Source organism: Otolemur garnettii, unplaced genomic scaffold, assembly GCF_000181295.1.
Source record: "Otolemur garnettii isolate 467f Iridium unplaced genomic scaffold, OtoGar3 scaffold00113, whole genome shotgun sequence".
In the NCBI taxonomy this organism is placed as follows: Eukaryota; Metazoa; Chordata; class Mammalia; order Primates; family Galagidae; genus Otolemur; species Otolemur garnettii.
Window position 1 is genome coordinate 3,302,131 of NW_003852508.1, and position 14,785 is coordinate 3,316,915.

A 14,785-nucleotide genomic window follows, 5' to 3' on the forward strand; every position below is an offset into this window, starting at 1 on the left:
TTTTTTTTTTTTTCTAAGTAGAGTCTCAAGCTTGTCACCCTGTGTAGAGTATTGTGGCATCACAGCTCACAGCAACCTCCAACTCCTGGGCTTAGGTGATTCTCTTGCCTCAGGCTCCCAAGTAGCTAGGGCTATAGGCACCCGCTATAATGCCCAGCTATTTCTTTTGTTGTAGTTTCATTGTTGTTTTAGCTGGCCCAGGCCAGGTTCGAACCTGACAGCCTTGGTGTACGTGGCTGGCACCCTACCCACTAAGCTATGAGTGCTGCCCTATTATCTATATCTTTAATTTTATCTTTTATATCAGACAAATAGGGTAGCACATGTTTGAATGTACTACAGAATATATGTAGGGAACGTATATTTTCCTATTTATTTTAAAGCAAAGGCTAAAAAATGAAGAGCTTATTCGGTTAGCTGAAGAAAGGCGAAAAGAAGCTGAAAGAAAGAAGAAAGAAGAAGAAGAAAAACATAACTTGCAACTTCAGCACTACTATGAAAGAGAAAATGTGATTGGAGAAGAAACAAAGGTACGCTTCAGACCCAATGTCAGTTAGACCCATAGTTTAATCCACTTTCACTGTGAACATTGTGGAATTTTTACAAAAAGGGGAGAAGTGTCTTTAGTTTTATTCTGTCTTACTGGTTCGCCTGGGCACACTGTGCTGAACCTCTTACGTGAGATGCTGGGGCTGTGCTTTGTTGTTGGTATTTTCTGCTTACCTCAGCCATTCTCAGTCCTGTTCCCATGGGCTGCAGTGGAGCCTGCAAGACTATGGCCAGCACCCTGTGAACTTTTACTGTTCATGACAAGACTAAACACAGGAATTGAGAGTGTTTGGAAACTGTTACAACAACTTGTCAAAGTAACTTTATGTCTGTTCAGTCTATTAATGAAAACATTGGGCCCGTATTTTATATGTCTTTAAAACTTTTTCATTTATCTAGTAATTTGTTCATATTCTATTTATACAATTATCCATGATGGTTTGGAAATTTAACAAGAAGCTGATAGTTTGGCACACACTAGTTCTGAAGTTTGTATTTCTGAGATAAGGGATTGATAATTCAGCATTAGGCACATGAATCAAAGTTATGGGGCAGAGGTTTTCTCTTTAGAAAGCTCATTGGCCCTAATGAGGATTTAGTTTGCTTATATCTCAGTTCCATTTAAAATTTTATATGCTTAAATGTTCCTGGGGGCTTGTTAGAAGTACAAGTTTCTGGATTCTCACTTGCAAGGTGATTTACTAAGTTTGAAAGAAGTTCAAGAATCTGCATCGTATGAGCATTTTTAGGGATTTGGATGCAGTTGGCCAGGAGACCATACCTAGAAAAGCCCTGTATATCTTTTAAATTTAACCCAGTTAAATGTAAGAAAATTGTTTTCAGAAATTTGTATTATACATTCTATCTATTAAAGCAGACTTCACAAAAAGGCTCCTTTATTTTTTTTTATATTTACTTTTATTTTTTTAGTCTCTCTTAAAATTGTGTCTTGCCCCCAAAAGGTGTGTCACACACCAAGACCCCACTCCCCCTCCTTCTCTCTCTTGGTTCTTCTTTTCCCCGACCCCTTCCCCCTTATTTCTCTCTCTGCTCTCCCCTTCCTCCACCCACACTGTGTCATTAATTGTCCTCATATCAAAATTGAATACATAGGATTCATGCTTCTCCATTCTTATGATGCTTTACTAAGAATAAGGTGTTCTACTTCCATCCAGCTTAATACAAAGGATGTAAAGTCTCCATTATTTTAATGGCTGAATAGTATTCCATGGTATACATATACCACAGCTTGTTTTTTTTGTGTTTTTTTTTTTTAATTTTTTGCAGTTTTTGGCCAGGGCCGGGTTTGAACCCACCACCTCTGGTATACGGAGCCAGAGCCCTACACCTTGAGCCACAGGCACCGCCCATATACCACAGCTTGTTAATCCATTCCTGGGATGGTGGACATTTAGGCTGTTTCCACATTTTGGCAATTATAAATTGAGCTGCAATAAACAGTCTAGTGCAAGTGTCCTTATGATAAAAGGATTTTTTTCCTTTTGGGTAGATACCCAGTAATGAGATTGCAGGATCAAATTGGATAGGGTCTAGCTTGGGTTCTTTGAGGTTTCTCCATACTTCCTTCCAAAAAGATTGTATTAGTTTGCAGTCCCACCAGCAGTGTAAAAGTGTTCTCTTATCTCCACATCCATGCCAGCATCTGCAGTTTTGAGATTTTCTGTGATGTAGGCCATTCTCTCTGGGGTTAGATGGTATCTTGGGGTGGTTTTGATTTGTATTTCTCCAATAATTAGGGATGATGAGCTTTTTTTCATATGTTTGTTTAGCCATTCGTCTGTCTTCTTTAGAGAAGGTTCTATTCATGTCTCTTGCCCATTGATATATGGGGTTGTTGGCTTTTTTCATGTGGATTAACTTGAGTTCTCTATAGATCCTAGTTATCAAGCTTTTTTCTGATTCAAAATATGCAGATATCCTTTCCCTTTGTGTAGGTTGCCTATTTGTTTAGATTGTTGTCTCCTTAGCTGTACAGAAGCTTTTCAGTTTAATTAAGTCCCATTTGTTTATTTTTGTTGTTGTTGCAATTGACATGGTAGTCTTCTTCATGAAGTTTTTCCCCAGGCTGATATCATCCAGTGTTTTTCCTATGCTTTCTTTGAGGATTTTTATCATCTCATGCCTTAAAATTAAGTCCTTTATCCATCTTGAATTAATTTTTGTGAGTGGAGAAACGTGTGGGTTCAGTTTCAGTCTTTTACATGTGGATATCCAGTTCTCCCAGCACCATTTATTGAATAGGGAGTCTTTCCCCCAGTGTATGTTCTTGTCTGGTTTATCGAAGATTAGGTGGTTGTAAGATGTTAGTTTCATTTCCTGATTTTCTATTTCATTCCAAATGTCTATGTCTCTTACTTTTGTGCCAGTACCATGCTATCTTGACCACTATGGCTTTATAGTACAGCCTAAAATCTGGTACACTGATGCCCCCATCTTTGTTTTTATTACTAAGAACTGCCTTAGCTGTACAGGGATTTTTCTGGTTCCATACAAAATGCAGAATCATTTTTTTCCAAGTCTTGAAAGTACAATTTTGGTATTTTAATAGGGATGGCATTGAATCGGTAGATTGCTTTGGGAAGTATAGACATTTTAAAAATGTTGATTCTTCCCAGCCATGGGCATGGTATGTTCTTCCATTTGTTAATATCCTCTGCTATTTTCTTTCTTAGGGTTTCATAATTTTCTCTATAGAGGTCCTTCACCTTTTTGTTAAGTATATTCCTAGGTATTTCATTTTCTTTGAAGCTATAGTGAAGGGAGTTGTGTCCTTAATTACCCTCATATCTTGGCTGTTATTGGCGTATACAAAGGCTACTGATTCGTGGACATTGATTTTATATCCTGAGACATTACTGTATTTTTTGATGACTCCCAGAAGTCTTATAGTTGAATTTTTGGGATTCTCTAAGTATAAGATCATATCGTCAGCAAAGGGAGAGTTTGACCTCCTCTGTTCCCATTTGGATGCCCTTTATTTCCTTGTCTCACCTAGTTGTATTGGGTAGAACTTCCAGCACTATGTTGAATAGTAATGGTGACAGAGGACAACCTTGTCTGGTTTCAGTTCTAAGTGGAAAAACTTTCAGTTTAACTCCATTCAGTAAGATATTAGCTGTGGGTTTGTCATAGATAGCTTTGATCAGTTTAAGAAATGTGCCACGTATGCCTATACTCTTCAACATTCTAATTAGAAAAGGATGCTGGATTTTATCAAATGCTTTTTCTGCATCTATTGAGAGGATCATATGGTCTTTGTTTTTGTTTCTGTTGATATGGAGAATAACCTTTATGGACTTGCATATGTTAAAGCAGCCTTGCATCCCTGGGATGAAACCTACTTGATCATGATGTATGACTTTTTTTTTTTAATTTTCCTTTCATTTTCTTTCTTTTTTTTAGGAGACAGAGCCTCACTTTGTGGCCCTCAGTAGAGTACTGTGAAATCATAGCTCACAGCAACCTCCACTAACCCTTGGGATCCTTGGGTTTAAGTGATTCTCTAGCCTCAGCCTCCCAAGTAGCTGGGATTGCAGGCGTCTGCCAGAACGCCCCGCTATTTTTGGTAGAGATAGAGTCTCATTCTGGCTCATGCTGGTCTTGAACTTCTGAGCTCAGGGCAGTCCACCCACCTTAGCCTCCCAGGGTGCTAGGATTACAAGCGTGAGCCACCACACCCAGCCGATACATGACTTTTTTGATGATAAACTGTAATCTATCAGCTAGGATTTTGTTGAGAATTTTTATATCTATATTCATTAGTGAAATTGGTCTGAAATTCTCCTTTGTAGTTGGGTCTTTTCCTGCTTTTGGTATCAGGGTGATGTTTGCTTCGTAGGACATGTTGGAGAAGATTTATTCCTCCTCAATTTTGGGGGAATAATTTCTGCAGTACAGGAATAAGCTCTTCTTTGAAGGTGTGATAGAATTCTGGTGTGAAGCCATCCAGACCAGGGTACTGTTTTGTCGGGAAGATTTTTTATTGTTTCTTTGATCTCAGTGCTTGAAATTCGTCTGTTCAGGAGATCCATTTCTTCCTGGCTAAGTCTAGGGAGAGAGTATGATTCCAAATATTGATCCATTTCCTTCATATTGTCAAATTTCTGGGTATAGAGTTTCTTGTAGTATTCAGAGAAAATCATGTATCTCTGTGGCATCTGTTGTTATTTCCCCTTTATCATTTCTCATTGAGGTTACTAGAGATTTGACTTTTCTATTTCTAGTTAGTCTGGCCAAAGGTTTATCAATTTTATTTATTTTTTCAAAAAACCAACTCCTTGTTTCATTAATTTTCTGAGTGATTCTTTTTGTTTTCAATTTCATTAATCTCTGATTTAATTTTGGATATTTCTTTTCTTCTGCTGGGTTTAGGCTTAGATTGTTCTTCTTTTTCCAATTCCATAAGATGGCTTCTGAGTTTATTGACATGCTCTCTCTCTTTCTGTGTTTTGGATGTAGGCATCTAAAGCGATAAATTGTCCTTTCAGAATTGCTTTTGCAGTATCCCACAGGTCTTGGTAGCTTGTGTCTTCATTGTTGTTATGCCCAAGGAAGTGAATGATTTCCTTTTTTATTTCTTCCTGCACCCAACTGTCATTCAGCATAAAGTTGTTTAATTTCCATGTCTTTGTGCGGTGTTGAATGTTTTTGTTGGAGTTCCACCTTTAGTGCCTTGTGGTCTGAGAAGATGCAAGGTAAAATTTCAATTCTTTTGAGGTTTATGTTGTGTCCTAGGATATGATCAATGTTGGAGAATGTTCCATGGGCCAACCAGAAGAATATATATTCTTTATCTGTGGGATGGAGTATTCTATATGCATCTATCAAGCGCAGTTGTTCTAGGTCTCATTTAAGTCCCTTATATCTGTGTTTAATTTCTGTTCAGAGGATCTGTCCAGCTCTGTAAGAGGAGTGTTAAAGTCCCCTGCTATTATGGTGTTATAGGATATCATGTTGCTCAGATTCTTAAAGGTCTGTTTTAAGAATCTGAGAGCATAAATATTTAGAATTGAAACATCTTCTTGTTGTATTTTTCCCTTGATCTATATAAAGTGACCATCTTTGTCTTTGTTGACTTTAGCTGCTTTAAATCCACATGTATCTGAAAATAAGATTGCAACCCCTCTTTTCTTCTGAATTCCATTTGCCTAAAAAATTGTCTTCCAACCCTTAATTCTAAGTTTTAATTTGCCTTTTGAAGCTAGGTGTGTTTCCTGCAGACAGGAAATGGATGGCTTGTGTTTTTCAATCCAATCAGCCAATCTATGTCTCTTCAGGGGGAATTCAAGCCATTAACATTTATTGAGATAAATGATAAGTGTGGTAGTGTTCTATTCATCTTATTTTGTGAGAGTTCATTGCTTAGTTTTATCTTTTGCATCATTATGGAAGTTAGATTCTGTCCTTTAATTTCTGAGTTCTTACTTTACTGTTGATCCATTGTGATGGTCAGTGTGCAGAACAGGTTGAAGTATTTCCTGTAGAGCTGGTCTTGTGGCAAATTTCTCAAGTTGCATATCATTAAATGATTTGATTTCTTCATCAATTTTAAAGCTTATCTTAGTAGGAAGTATTTCCTGTAGAGCTGGTCTTGTGGCAAATTTCCTCAGTGTTTGCATATCAGTAAAAGATTTGATTTCTCTGTCAATTTTAAAGCTTATCTTAGCAGGATATAGAATTGGGGGCTGGAAATTGTTTTAAGTAGATTAAAGGTAGATGACCATTATCTTCTTCCTTGAAAAGTTCCATTAGAGAAGTCTGTGGTCACCCTGATGGATTTGCCCCTGTAGGTCAATTGGTGCTTACTCCTGGCAGCTTGAAGCATCTTTTCTTTTGTCTTGACTTTACACAGATTCATCACAATGTGTCTTGGAGAAACTCTGTGAGAATTGAGGCAACCTGGGGTTCGATATCCCTCTGAAAGGAATGTATCAGAATATTTAGTGATATTTGGGAAATTTTCATTTGTAATATTCTCTAGTATGGCTTCCATTTCCCTGGGGTATTCTTCCCCTTCTGAGATACCTATACCTATGTTTGAATGCTTCATAAAGTCCCATAATTCTGTCAGTGAATGTTCTACTTTCTCTTTCTTCTTTTCTGCCTCTTTAACTTATCTGAGTTATTGCAAGAGCTTTGTCTTCTGCCTCTGAGATTCTTTCTTCTGCGTGGTCTAATCTGTTGTTGATACTTCCTCCTGCATCTTTAAGTTCCCTAATTGTCTGCTTCAGTTCCTTCAGCTCTGCTATATCCTTTCTATATTCTTCATATCGTTCATCTCTTACTGGATCGTTTTTGGATTTCCTTTTGGTTATTTTCCACTTTATCAGCAGTTTCCTTCATTGTTCCCATCATTTCCTTCATTGTTTTCATCATCTGTATTCTAAATCCCCTTTCTGTCATTTCTAACATTTTTTAATAGGTGGAATCCTGTGCAGTAGCTATGTCACGGTCCTTTGGGGGTGGGGAGGTTGCTCTGGACTGGTATTTCCTGTTGCCAGGATTTTTCTGCTGATTCTTCCTCATGAGTAAACCTTTCTTTTATGTTTCCTTGCCCTAATTTTCCTTTCACTTCCTCTTGCTCTGTAAGTTACCATGTCTCTGGACTAGGGTTTCGATGAGTCCTTTTGGTACAGGACCAGACAGATGAGAAGATTGAAGAGCAAGAAGGAAAAAAAGATTTAGGAAAAAAAAAGAGAGAGAGAAAGGAGAGGGGGTGAGTAAAAGGGAATATTGAAAAAAATAGCAGAGGCACAGAAAGGGGGAGACAGGAGCAATATAGGTGTACAGTAGGGTACTTTGACCCAACCTCTGGGGGTGCTGGGTTGGATGGTTCCCTTGAGATCAGCAGCTCTTTGCCAGCCTGTTCAGACACAGTACCCCACCTCCACCAAGAAGAGAGAAAAGACAAAAATGCTATAAATCAAACCAAAACAAGCAAACAGAAAAGTTTACGAGACAAAATTGGGGGAAAAACCAAATAATAGGGGTAGAAACAGTAATAAAAATGAGGTTCTGATTGTTAAAATAGGCAACAATGGAAAATTATATTTAAAGTAGAAAAATGAAGAACGAAAAGAAAGAAAAAAGGAAAAATCAGAGGGAAAATGTTGAAATTAAAAACCAAACAAAACCAAAACAAAGCAGTATATATATCTTGCTAAATATTGTTTGGGTAGCAGGTGATCTTCTAGGATATGAGATGTTAATCACAATGCTGATACAGCTGGACGAGATGGAGACTGGAGGCCTCTGCTGATTTCTCAAACCCTGCAGGCTGGAAAGCCTAAACCTCTCCTCAGCATGCTTAAAAGGCTTTTTAAACTGTTTACCTTGGCTAAGCAAAAGCCCAGGAAAGCACTTGTCACTGGGATCACTCCTGAAGTGGCTGCCCACTTACCCAGTGTGCCAAAACCTGTCTCACTCTCTGCCCCTGAAGGTCAAGGCTGTAAGGCATCTCAGTGCCTATCTTTAGACTGCTTAGTCACTAGATAGTTGCCCAAGGTCTCCCGCTTGATCCCCTTGCTCTGAGACCCTGAAGGTGGAGCTTGCTGGGGCAGTTCTCCCACAATGGCTCTGCATGGCCCACAGCTGAACACTATAGCTCCGTCTGGCTCAGCGGCTCAGTCGGGGATCCTAGACAACACTGAAAGTCCTCAGCACTCTCACCCAAGTTCTCCCAAGGTAGTTCGACTGAGTGCCACATCCAAAAAAACCAAAACAGCTCACAGGGACAGCCTTTCCTATTTGCAATCTCACTGCTGCTATACTTACAGCTGTAGGTAGGATTAGACCAATAGAACACATGCAACCACTTGCCCGTTCTCCACGGCTTTTGTCCTCCTCATGGGGTCCAGAAGTCTCTTGCTGACTGCTTCTGTCCCCAAAGGGTTGTTTCTGGGCAGATCCCACCAGCCAGAGATGCTTGGAGTCTTCTCTCCCCAGTCTCACCGTGCCCAGTTGCAAGCTCATACTTGGCCTCTATCTTGCTCCTCCTTATCCTTATGCTGAAGCCTTGACCCTTAGCACCTTGGAGAGTCACAAAAAGGCTCTTTTTAACCAGTGGACTCCTCTATATTTCCGCTGGTCTGGTGTAAACTGCATTAGCATGAGCTGTTTCTGATGGGCTCACATATGCTATTTGATTTCTCATCCCAGGCCTTTATGGTAATAGAAATGATAAGTACTCACAATTATAATTTATTAAAAGATTATTTAAAAGACAATTTATAAGTAAGTTCTATTTTTATGTTGGTATTGTTTTTCAGTATTCTAGGACTGCTAGGCAATAGCTTTCATTCTTAGTATAAAAGTTTGATATGCAGTTGTTCAGCCTTTTAAAGTTATTTTTCAAATCCCATGTCATTAATTTTTCTATCTATAAAGTTTATGTTTAGAGCAAAATTGCATATAAAACACAGAGAATTTTTTATTGCAAAATTCATCATTTAAAACTGAAAGAGAGTTATTAGTTTCCAACAATTGTGTTTCTGCCAGTTTCTTGTTGTGTTAAAAAAACTGCTATTCCTCAGGAATATAGAGTTTTGCAACACAGTTTAATTGTGAAGTACTATCAAGTTTTAAACTTTCTCCTGTTTAATGTGTTTTACCTTCTATTCTGAAATTAACATTTGTTTTTTTCAATTTTTGTGTGCCTGACACATATTTTTTAGTCTTACTCTTAGTTTTTATCTTTGTATAACGTATTTTCTAGTTGGCTTATATATTTATTGTATTTAGTTGAATTTTTATCCTAATATGTTAAGAGTTATAATCTTTAATTAGGGGTAGCTGAATCCCTTTATGTTCATCATAACCAGTATATTTGATGAGACTGATGAATTATCTGTTTTTGCTTTTGCTTCCTTGATGGTTATTTCCTTTTTTATTATGTGGACTCTGGCTTATTTCATTCTCTACAGTGTTTTTTAAATTATTATTATTTTTTATTAAGTCATAACTTTGTACAGCGATGCATTTATGGGGTTCAGTATACTGCTTTGATATACAGTGTGAAATGCTTACATTGAACTAAGTAAGACATCTATCACAATTACACTCATCTCTATAGTGTTTTAGAAAGCTTATATTGTTTTTATAATTCTGCATGTACTCTTCTAGAGGTTTTAAAAATGTAACACCATCTCATATGTTTTTAATTTTATTGAAGTCAATAGTGACTTTTCTGTCATGCACAAAAGAATTAAAATCCACACATACATTCTGCTGGGATTTTCTTTTGTTTTTACACCTAGATAATTATTTTTGCATTTTGTTGGGAATTTTCCTGTCTTCAGGGTTTTGCTTTTAATATGAAGTTGTTTGGGACCTTTAGCTTTGAATACACTATAAACTGAAATCTCATTTTCTTATGGAGACATTGAATGCCACCATAAACTGGAAAATCCCCTCATCCGTGATGCTATTGATGACGGGGCATCTGGATATTGGAGGTGGATTTCTATTGTTTTTCAGAAGAGGAGTTTCGTTTTTTGTATTGTCCTATTTCCTTTTTATTACTAAGATGATTTTGTATTTTGGCTATGTCTTTTTTCTTGCTTTTGTAATATCTGGTATGCTGTTGCTTTACTTGAGTGTGTTGATTTTTTTACCCTAATCTGAGAGTCATATTTTTTTGATAAGGATTCCAAATCCTTTTCATCATAAATAACATATTTGATCTTAGGTAATTGAATTTTTGACTTTTTTATAAAAAGTATTTTATTGAATAAAAGTACAAACAATCTGTACTTCTTAGATGGTCTTCTTAACTGTGCTAGGGGTGTATATATATGTGTGTGCATATATATATTCATACATACATATGTTTTTAAATTTTTCAGCGCTCAAGACAGCCTTCTCCTGTAGTTCCTGCTCTTCAGAACAAAATCTCAAGCAAACCCCAAAGACCTCCTTCAGTTGACAGCATCATAAGTTCCTTTATTCATGTATATACTTTTTGTTTTGATTTCTTTTCTTTTCTTTTTTTTTTTTTTGTTGTTATTGAGACAGGCTCTCATTATGTTGTCCTTGGTAGGGTGCTGTGGCATCACAGCTCACAGCAACCTCCAACTCTTGGGCTTAAGAGATTCTCTTGCCTCAGCCTCCCAAGTAGCTGGGACTACAGGTGCCTGCCACAATGCTTGGCTAATTTTTGTTGCAGTTGTCATTGTTGTTTTAGCAGGCCCAGGCTGGGCTTGAACCCGAACCCATCAGCCTTGGTGTATGTGGCTGGCGCCCTACTCACTGAGCTATAGGCTCCGAGCCATTTGTTCTGATTTCTTAATACTAGCTCAGTTATTTTGGATTTGGGGACTGAGATTTTCTTATTCATAATATTTGGATAGACTAAATTTTTTCAGATCTAGGCCAGACTTGGTGATCCTAGCAGTCTGGAAGGCCAAGGCAGGTGGGCTTAGGTGTTTGTTTGAGCTTAGGTATTTGAGACCAGCCTGAGCAAGAAAATTTCTACTAAAATTAGAAAAAACTACCAGGCATGATGGTGCATGCCTGTAGTCCCAGCTACTTTGAAGGCTGAGACAAGAGGATTGATTGAAGCTAGGAGTTTCAGGTTGCTGTGATCTACTATGATGCCATGGCACTCTACTCAGGGCAACAGCATAAGACTCAGTCTCCAAAAATAAATAAATAAATACATTTTTTCAGATCTGAAATACAGGTAATATGTACATTAATTTGTCTTATACTTCAGTTGTAACCAATAATACTTAGTACCCCAAAGTTTGATTCTCTTGACAAACCATAATTGAGCAAATAATTCTTGTCTAAGGCCCTCCCCTAAGATGGTCCTTTTTTGGGAAAATATATCTTCTAAGGCTGGATGTGGTGGCTCATGCCTATAATTGTGGCCCTGGGGCTGAGGTAGGAGGATCATTTGTAGGTAAGAATATAAGACCACCTTGGGCAACCAGGTGAGATACTGTCTCTTAAAAAAACTTAGCTGGGTGTGGTTTTGCACACTTGTAGTCCCAGCTATTCAGGAGGCTGAGGCAGGAGGATCACTTGTGTCCAGGCTGCAGTGAGGTATAATGGCGCCAGTGTGCTCCAGTCTGGGCAACAGAGCAAGACTCCATTTCTAGGAAGAAAAAAAAAGAAGCAAGGAAGAGGTTTCTGTCATAGGCTAAGAAGAAGGTGCTTGGAGAGAGGAAGAAGTTAGAGAAAGAGAATAATTGCAGGGGACGGGAGTCACTTATCGCACACAACACAGATGAAGGCTTCTCTTTGGAGGGGGAAGGGCTTTCCCAGTGTGCTGAAAGGGAGGAATAGATGCAAATGTGGTTCAGATGTGAGTGTGGACACACGTGTGTAAGTTCTGTAGGTTGGAGAGTGTGGAGTTTGATCTGTTGTACGTGTAGGCATCTCAGTGAATCACCCCCTTCAAGCTTCTGAGTAGGGAAGGCGTATGCTGAGCATGTCTTTGTCATTACTGTTCAACAGGAAAGTTCCATGTCCAGGGCACAGTCTCCTCCAGTCCCTGCCAGGAAAAACCAGCTCCGTGCAGAAGGTAGAGCTAACTATTTAACATTTGATGTAGATCATTTGTTTTTTAACTTTTTATTTTGAAATAATTATAGTGTCACAGAAAGTTGTGAGTTATAGAGAGGTGCTACGTCCCCTGACCCCATCTGCCCTCTGGTAGCACTGTAAGCAGCACAGTATTGCAGCCATGAAGCTGAGGCTGGTATGTCATTGGAGGGCTCTACAGACCGTCATCAGAATTCACCAGCTTTCACATGCATTTATGAGTGTCTTTGGGGGGGGGGGCTTCTTGCTTTTTTATTGGTATAATTAGTGTTAACCACCCCCGCAGTCCAGGCGTGGACCTGTCTCATCACTACAGAGGAACTGCCTTGTGCTGCCCCTTGTAGTCGTACTCCCTACCCAACGAACAGCTTTTAACTTTTAAAATTCCTGTATTATCAGAAATGTTTTTGTGGGTCTTAATGTTCATGAATATGATCTGTATAAATAAAACACTAAAATTATCTTTCATAAAAACATCTCTCTGAGAGTTTTAGCTTTAAGATAAGTTAAGTTTGCTTTAATGTTTAATCTTTTGTTCTTACACCTGTCTCTTTACTTATTTATCCATGGGAATTGGCAGAGGAGAAAAAAAATGTGATTATGGAATTATCAGAAATGAGGAAACAGCTTCGCAGTGAAGAGAGGCGTCTACAAGGGCAGTTGCTACACTTGGACAATGATGATGAAATTCACATAAGGCAAGTTTAGAATTGCAGTTTCTAGTTTTTCTTGAGTTCTTTTGTGTCACCTATTCAGTAATTCTATATTTTTGGAACAGATAAACTCATCTTCCTTACAATATTACTTTCCCTTTTTCAGTCTTCTTTGAAATCAGGTATAGAAATTTAGTACTCAAGGGAAATAATGACACAGGAATGGCAAGTGTCAGGGAAGGAATAATTACTGACAGTTGCATCTTAGAACTGTTTTAACATTTGCCTTCAATAATTAATGCTATTTATGAAATGCTTTTTTCCCAGCAAAATCACTTAGAGGCCACCAAACATTTCTGTTCCTTTTTGCCAGAAGGGCTCATAAATATTCTAAGCATTGTTTTTTTTTTAATTTTTATTAAATCATAGCTGTGTACATTAATGTTAATCATGGGGTACAATGTGCTGGTTATATATAAAATTTGAAATATTTTCATCAAACTGGTTAATGTAGCCTTCATGGCATTTTCTTAGTTATTGTGTTTAGACATTTATATTCTACACCTAGTAAATTTCACATGTACCCTTGTAAGATGCACCACAGGTGTGGTCCCATCAATTACCACTTCAATTTGTAATCTTTTACTAGCTTATAAAATTGATATAGTGGGTAGCTACTCTCTTGCTTTTTGAAATTTTTCTATTTTGAGATAATTTTAGATTATTAAAAAGTTAGAAATGTAGCACAGCACAGTTTCTATACACCCTTCACCCAGTTTTCCATTGTTAATATATTACCAGGATACATTTGTCACAACTAAGAGGCTGATACTAGAACATTACTATTAATTAAATCCCATAGGCTTTTTGGATTTGTTCAGTGTTCCCATTAACATCGTCTTTCTGCTGCAGGGTCTAGCAGAATGTACCGTGGTGTGTTTAGTTGTCATGTCTCCCAGTCTCCTCTGGTCTGCACGGTTTCTCAGTAACTGCAGATGTAGAAGCGTATTGGCCAAGTATCCTGTAGAATACCACCCAGTCTGGATGGTCCTGTGTTTTCTGATGACTAGACTGAGGTTTCTGGAATGAATAGCACCAGGTACTATTCTTAGATCACATCATATCATGTCACATGGCATCCCTGGAGATGCTGACCTTAGCCTTGGTTCAGATAGTGTTTGCCATGTTTTTCCACTGGAGAGTTAACTGGTCTTTGTTCATAAATCACTAAACGTAGCACACTCACAAGAGGTGGGGTGGGATTAAGTTCCATATCCTAGAGCAGAAGACCTCTATTTATGTATGTATGTATTTATTTATTTATCTTGTTGTTGCAGTTTGGCTGGGCTGGGTTTGAACCCACCACCCTGGGTATATGGAGCCAGTGCCCTACTCCCTGAGCCACAGGCCCCACCCCTCTGTTTATTTTTTAGAATTCTTCTGTAAGAAAGACTTGTCTTTTCTTTCATTTATTTATTTATTAAGTCATTTATTTATATCACTGTTGTCTCATGCATATTTATTTTATACTTTGGATTATAATCTACTACATTATTTATTTTGTTGGCCATTGGGAGCTATTTCAGGTTGGCAGCTGTGTTCTGTTGACATACTCCCATCCTTTCATTTTTTGAACACTTTCTCAGTTGCTAGTACAACATGCCTCAGGATCATCTTTTATTTTTCCTGCCTCAGGCCTAGAATCAACCATTTCTCCAAGGAGTACTGGTTCCTTTTGGAGAATGGTGTTTAGATACTAAGCTCTGGGCACTGGGTGTGCTTATTATTGGATGTCCTTGCTTCTAGGCCCTGTTAGTGAACAGAGTTGGATAGTATAATGCCTTGTATACTAAGTTATAAATATAACATATCTGTAATTATTCCTGTGTCTGTCCTCTTGTATGTATTTTAAGTTTATATCAGTGTCTCTGATGCTAATCCAGGATATGGGAGGATTTTAATATAGCATGTTAGCCTGACTATATTTTGGTTAGAGTTTTTTTTTTTTTTTTTTTTTT

The 14,785-nt window shown here is 38.0% G+C and overlaps 1 protein-coding gene across 2 annotated transcripts in view; it reads left to right on the top strand.

Moving 5' to 3' along the window:
* Positions 1-14,785, top strand: part of CSPP1 (centrosome and spindle pole associated protein 1) — a 130,241-nt gene that overhangs the window by 87,068 nt on the left and 28,388 nt on the right. For both annotated transcript variants that reach the window (XM_023517544.1, XM_023517545.1), the window contains exons 18-21: positions 384-530; positions 10,413-10,517; positions 12,028-12,094; positions 12,695-12,812. In XM_023517544.1, the coding sequence (XP_023373312.1) occupies positions 384-530; positions 10,413-10,517; positions 12,028-12,094; positions 12,695-12,812 (437 nt within the window). The remainder of the gene's footprint in view (positions 1-383; positions 531-10,412; positions 10,518-12,027; positions 12,095-12,694; positions 12,813-14,785) is intronic.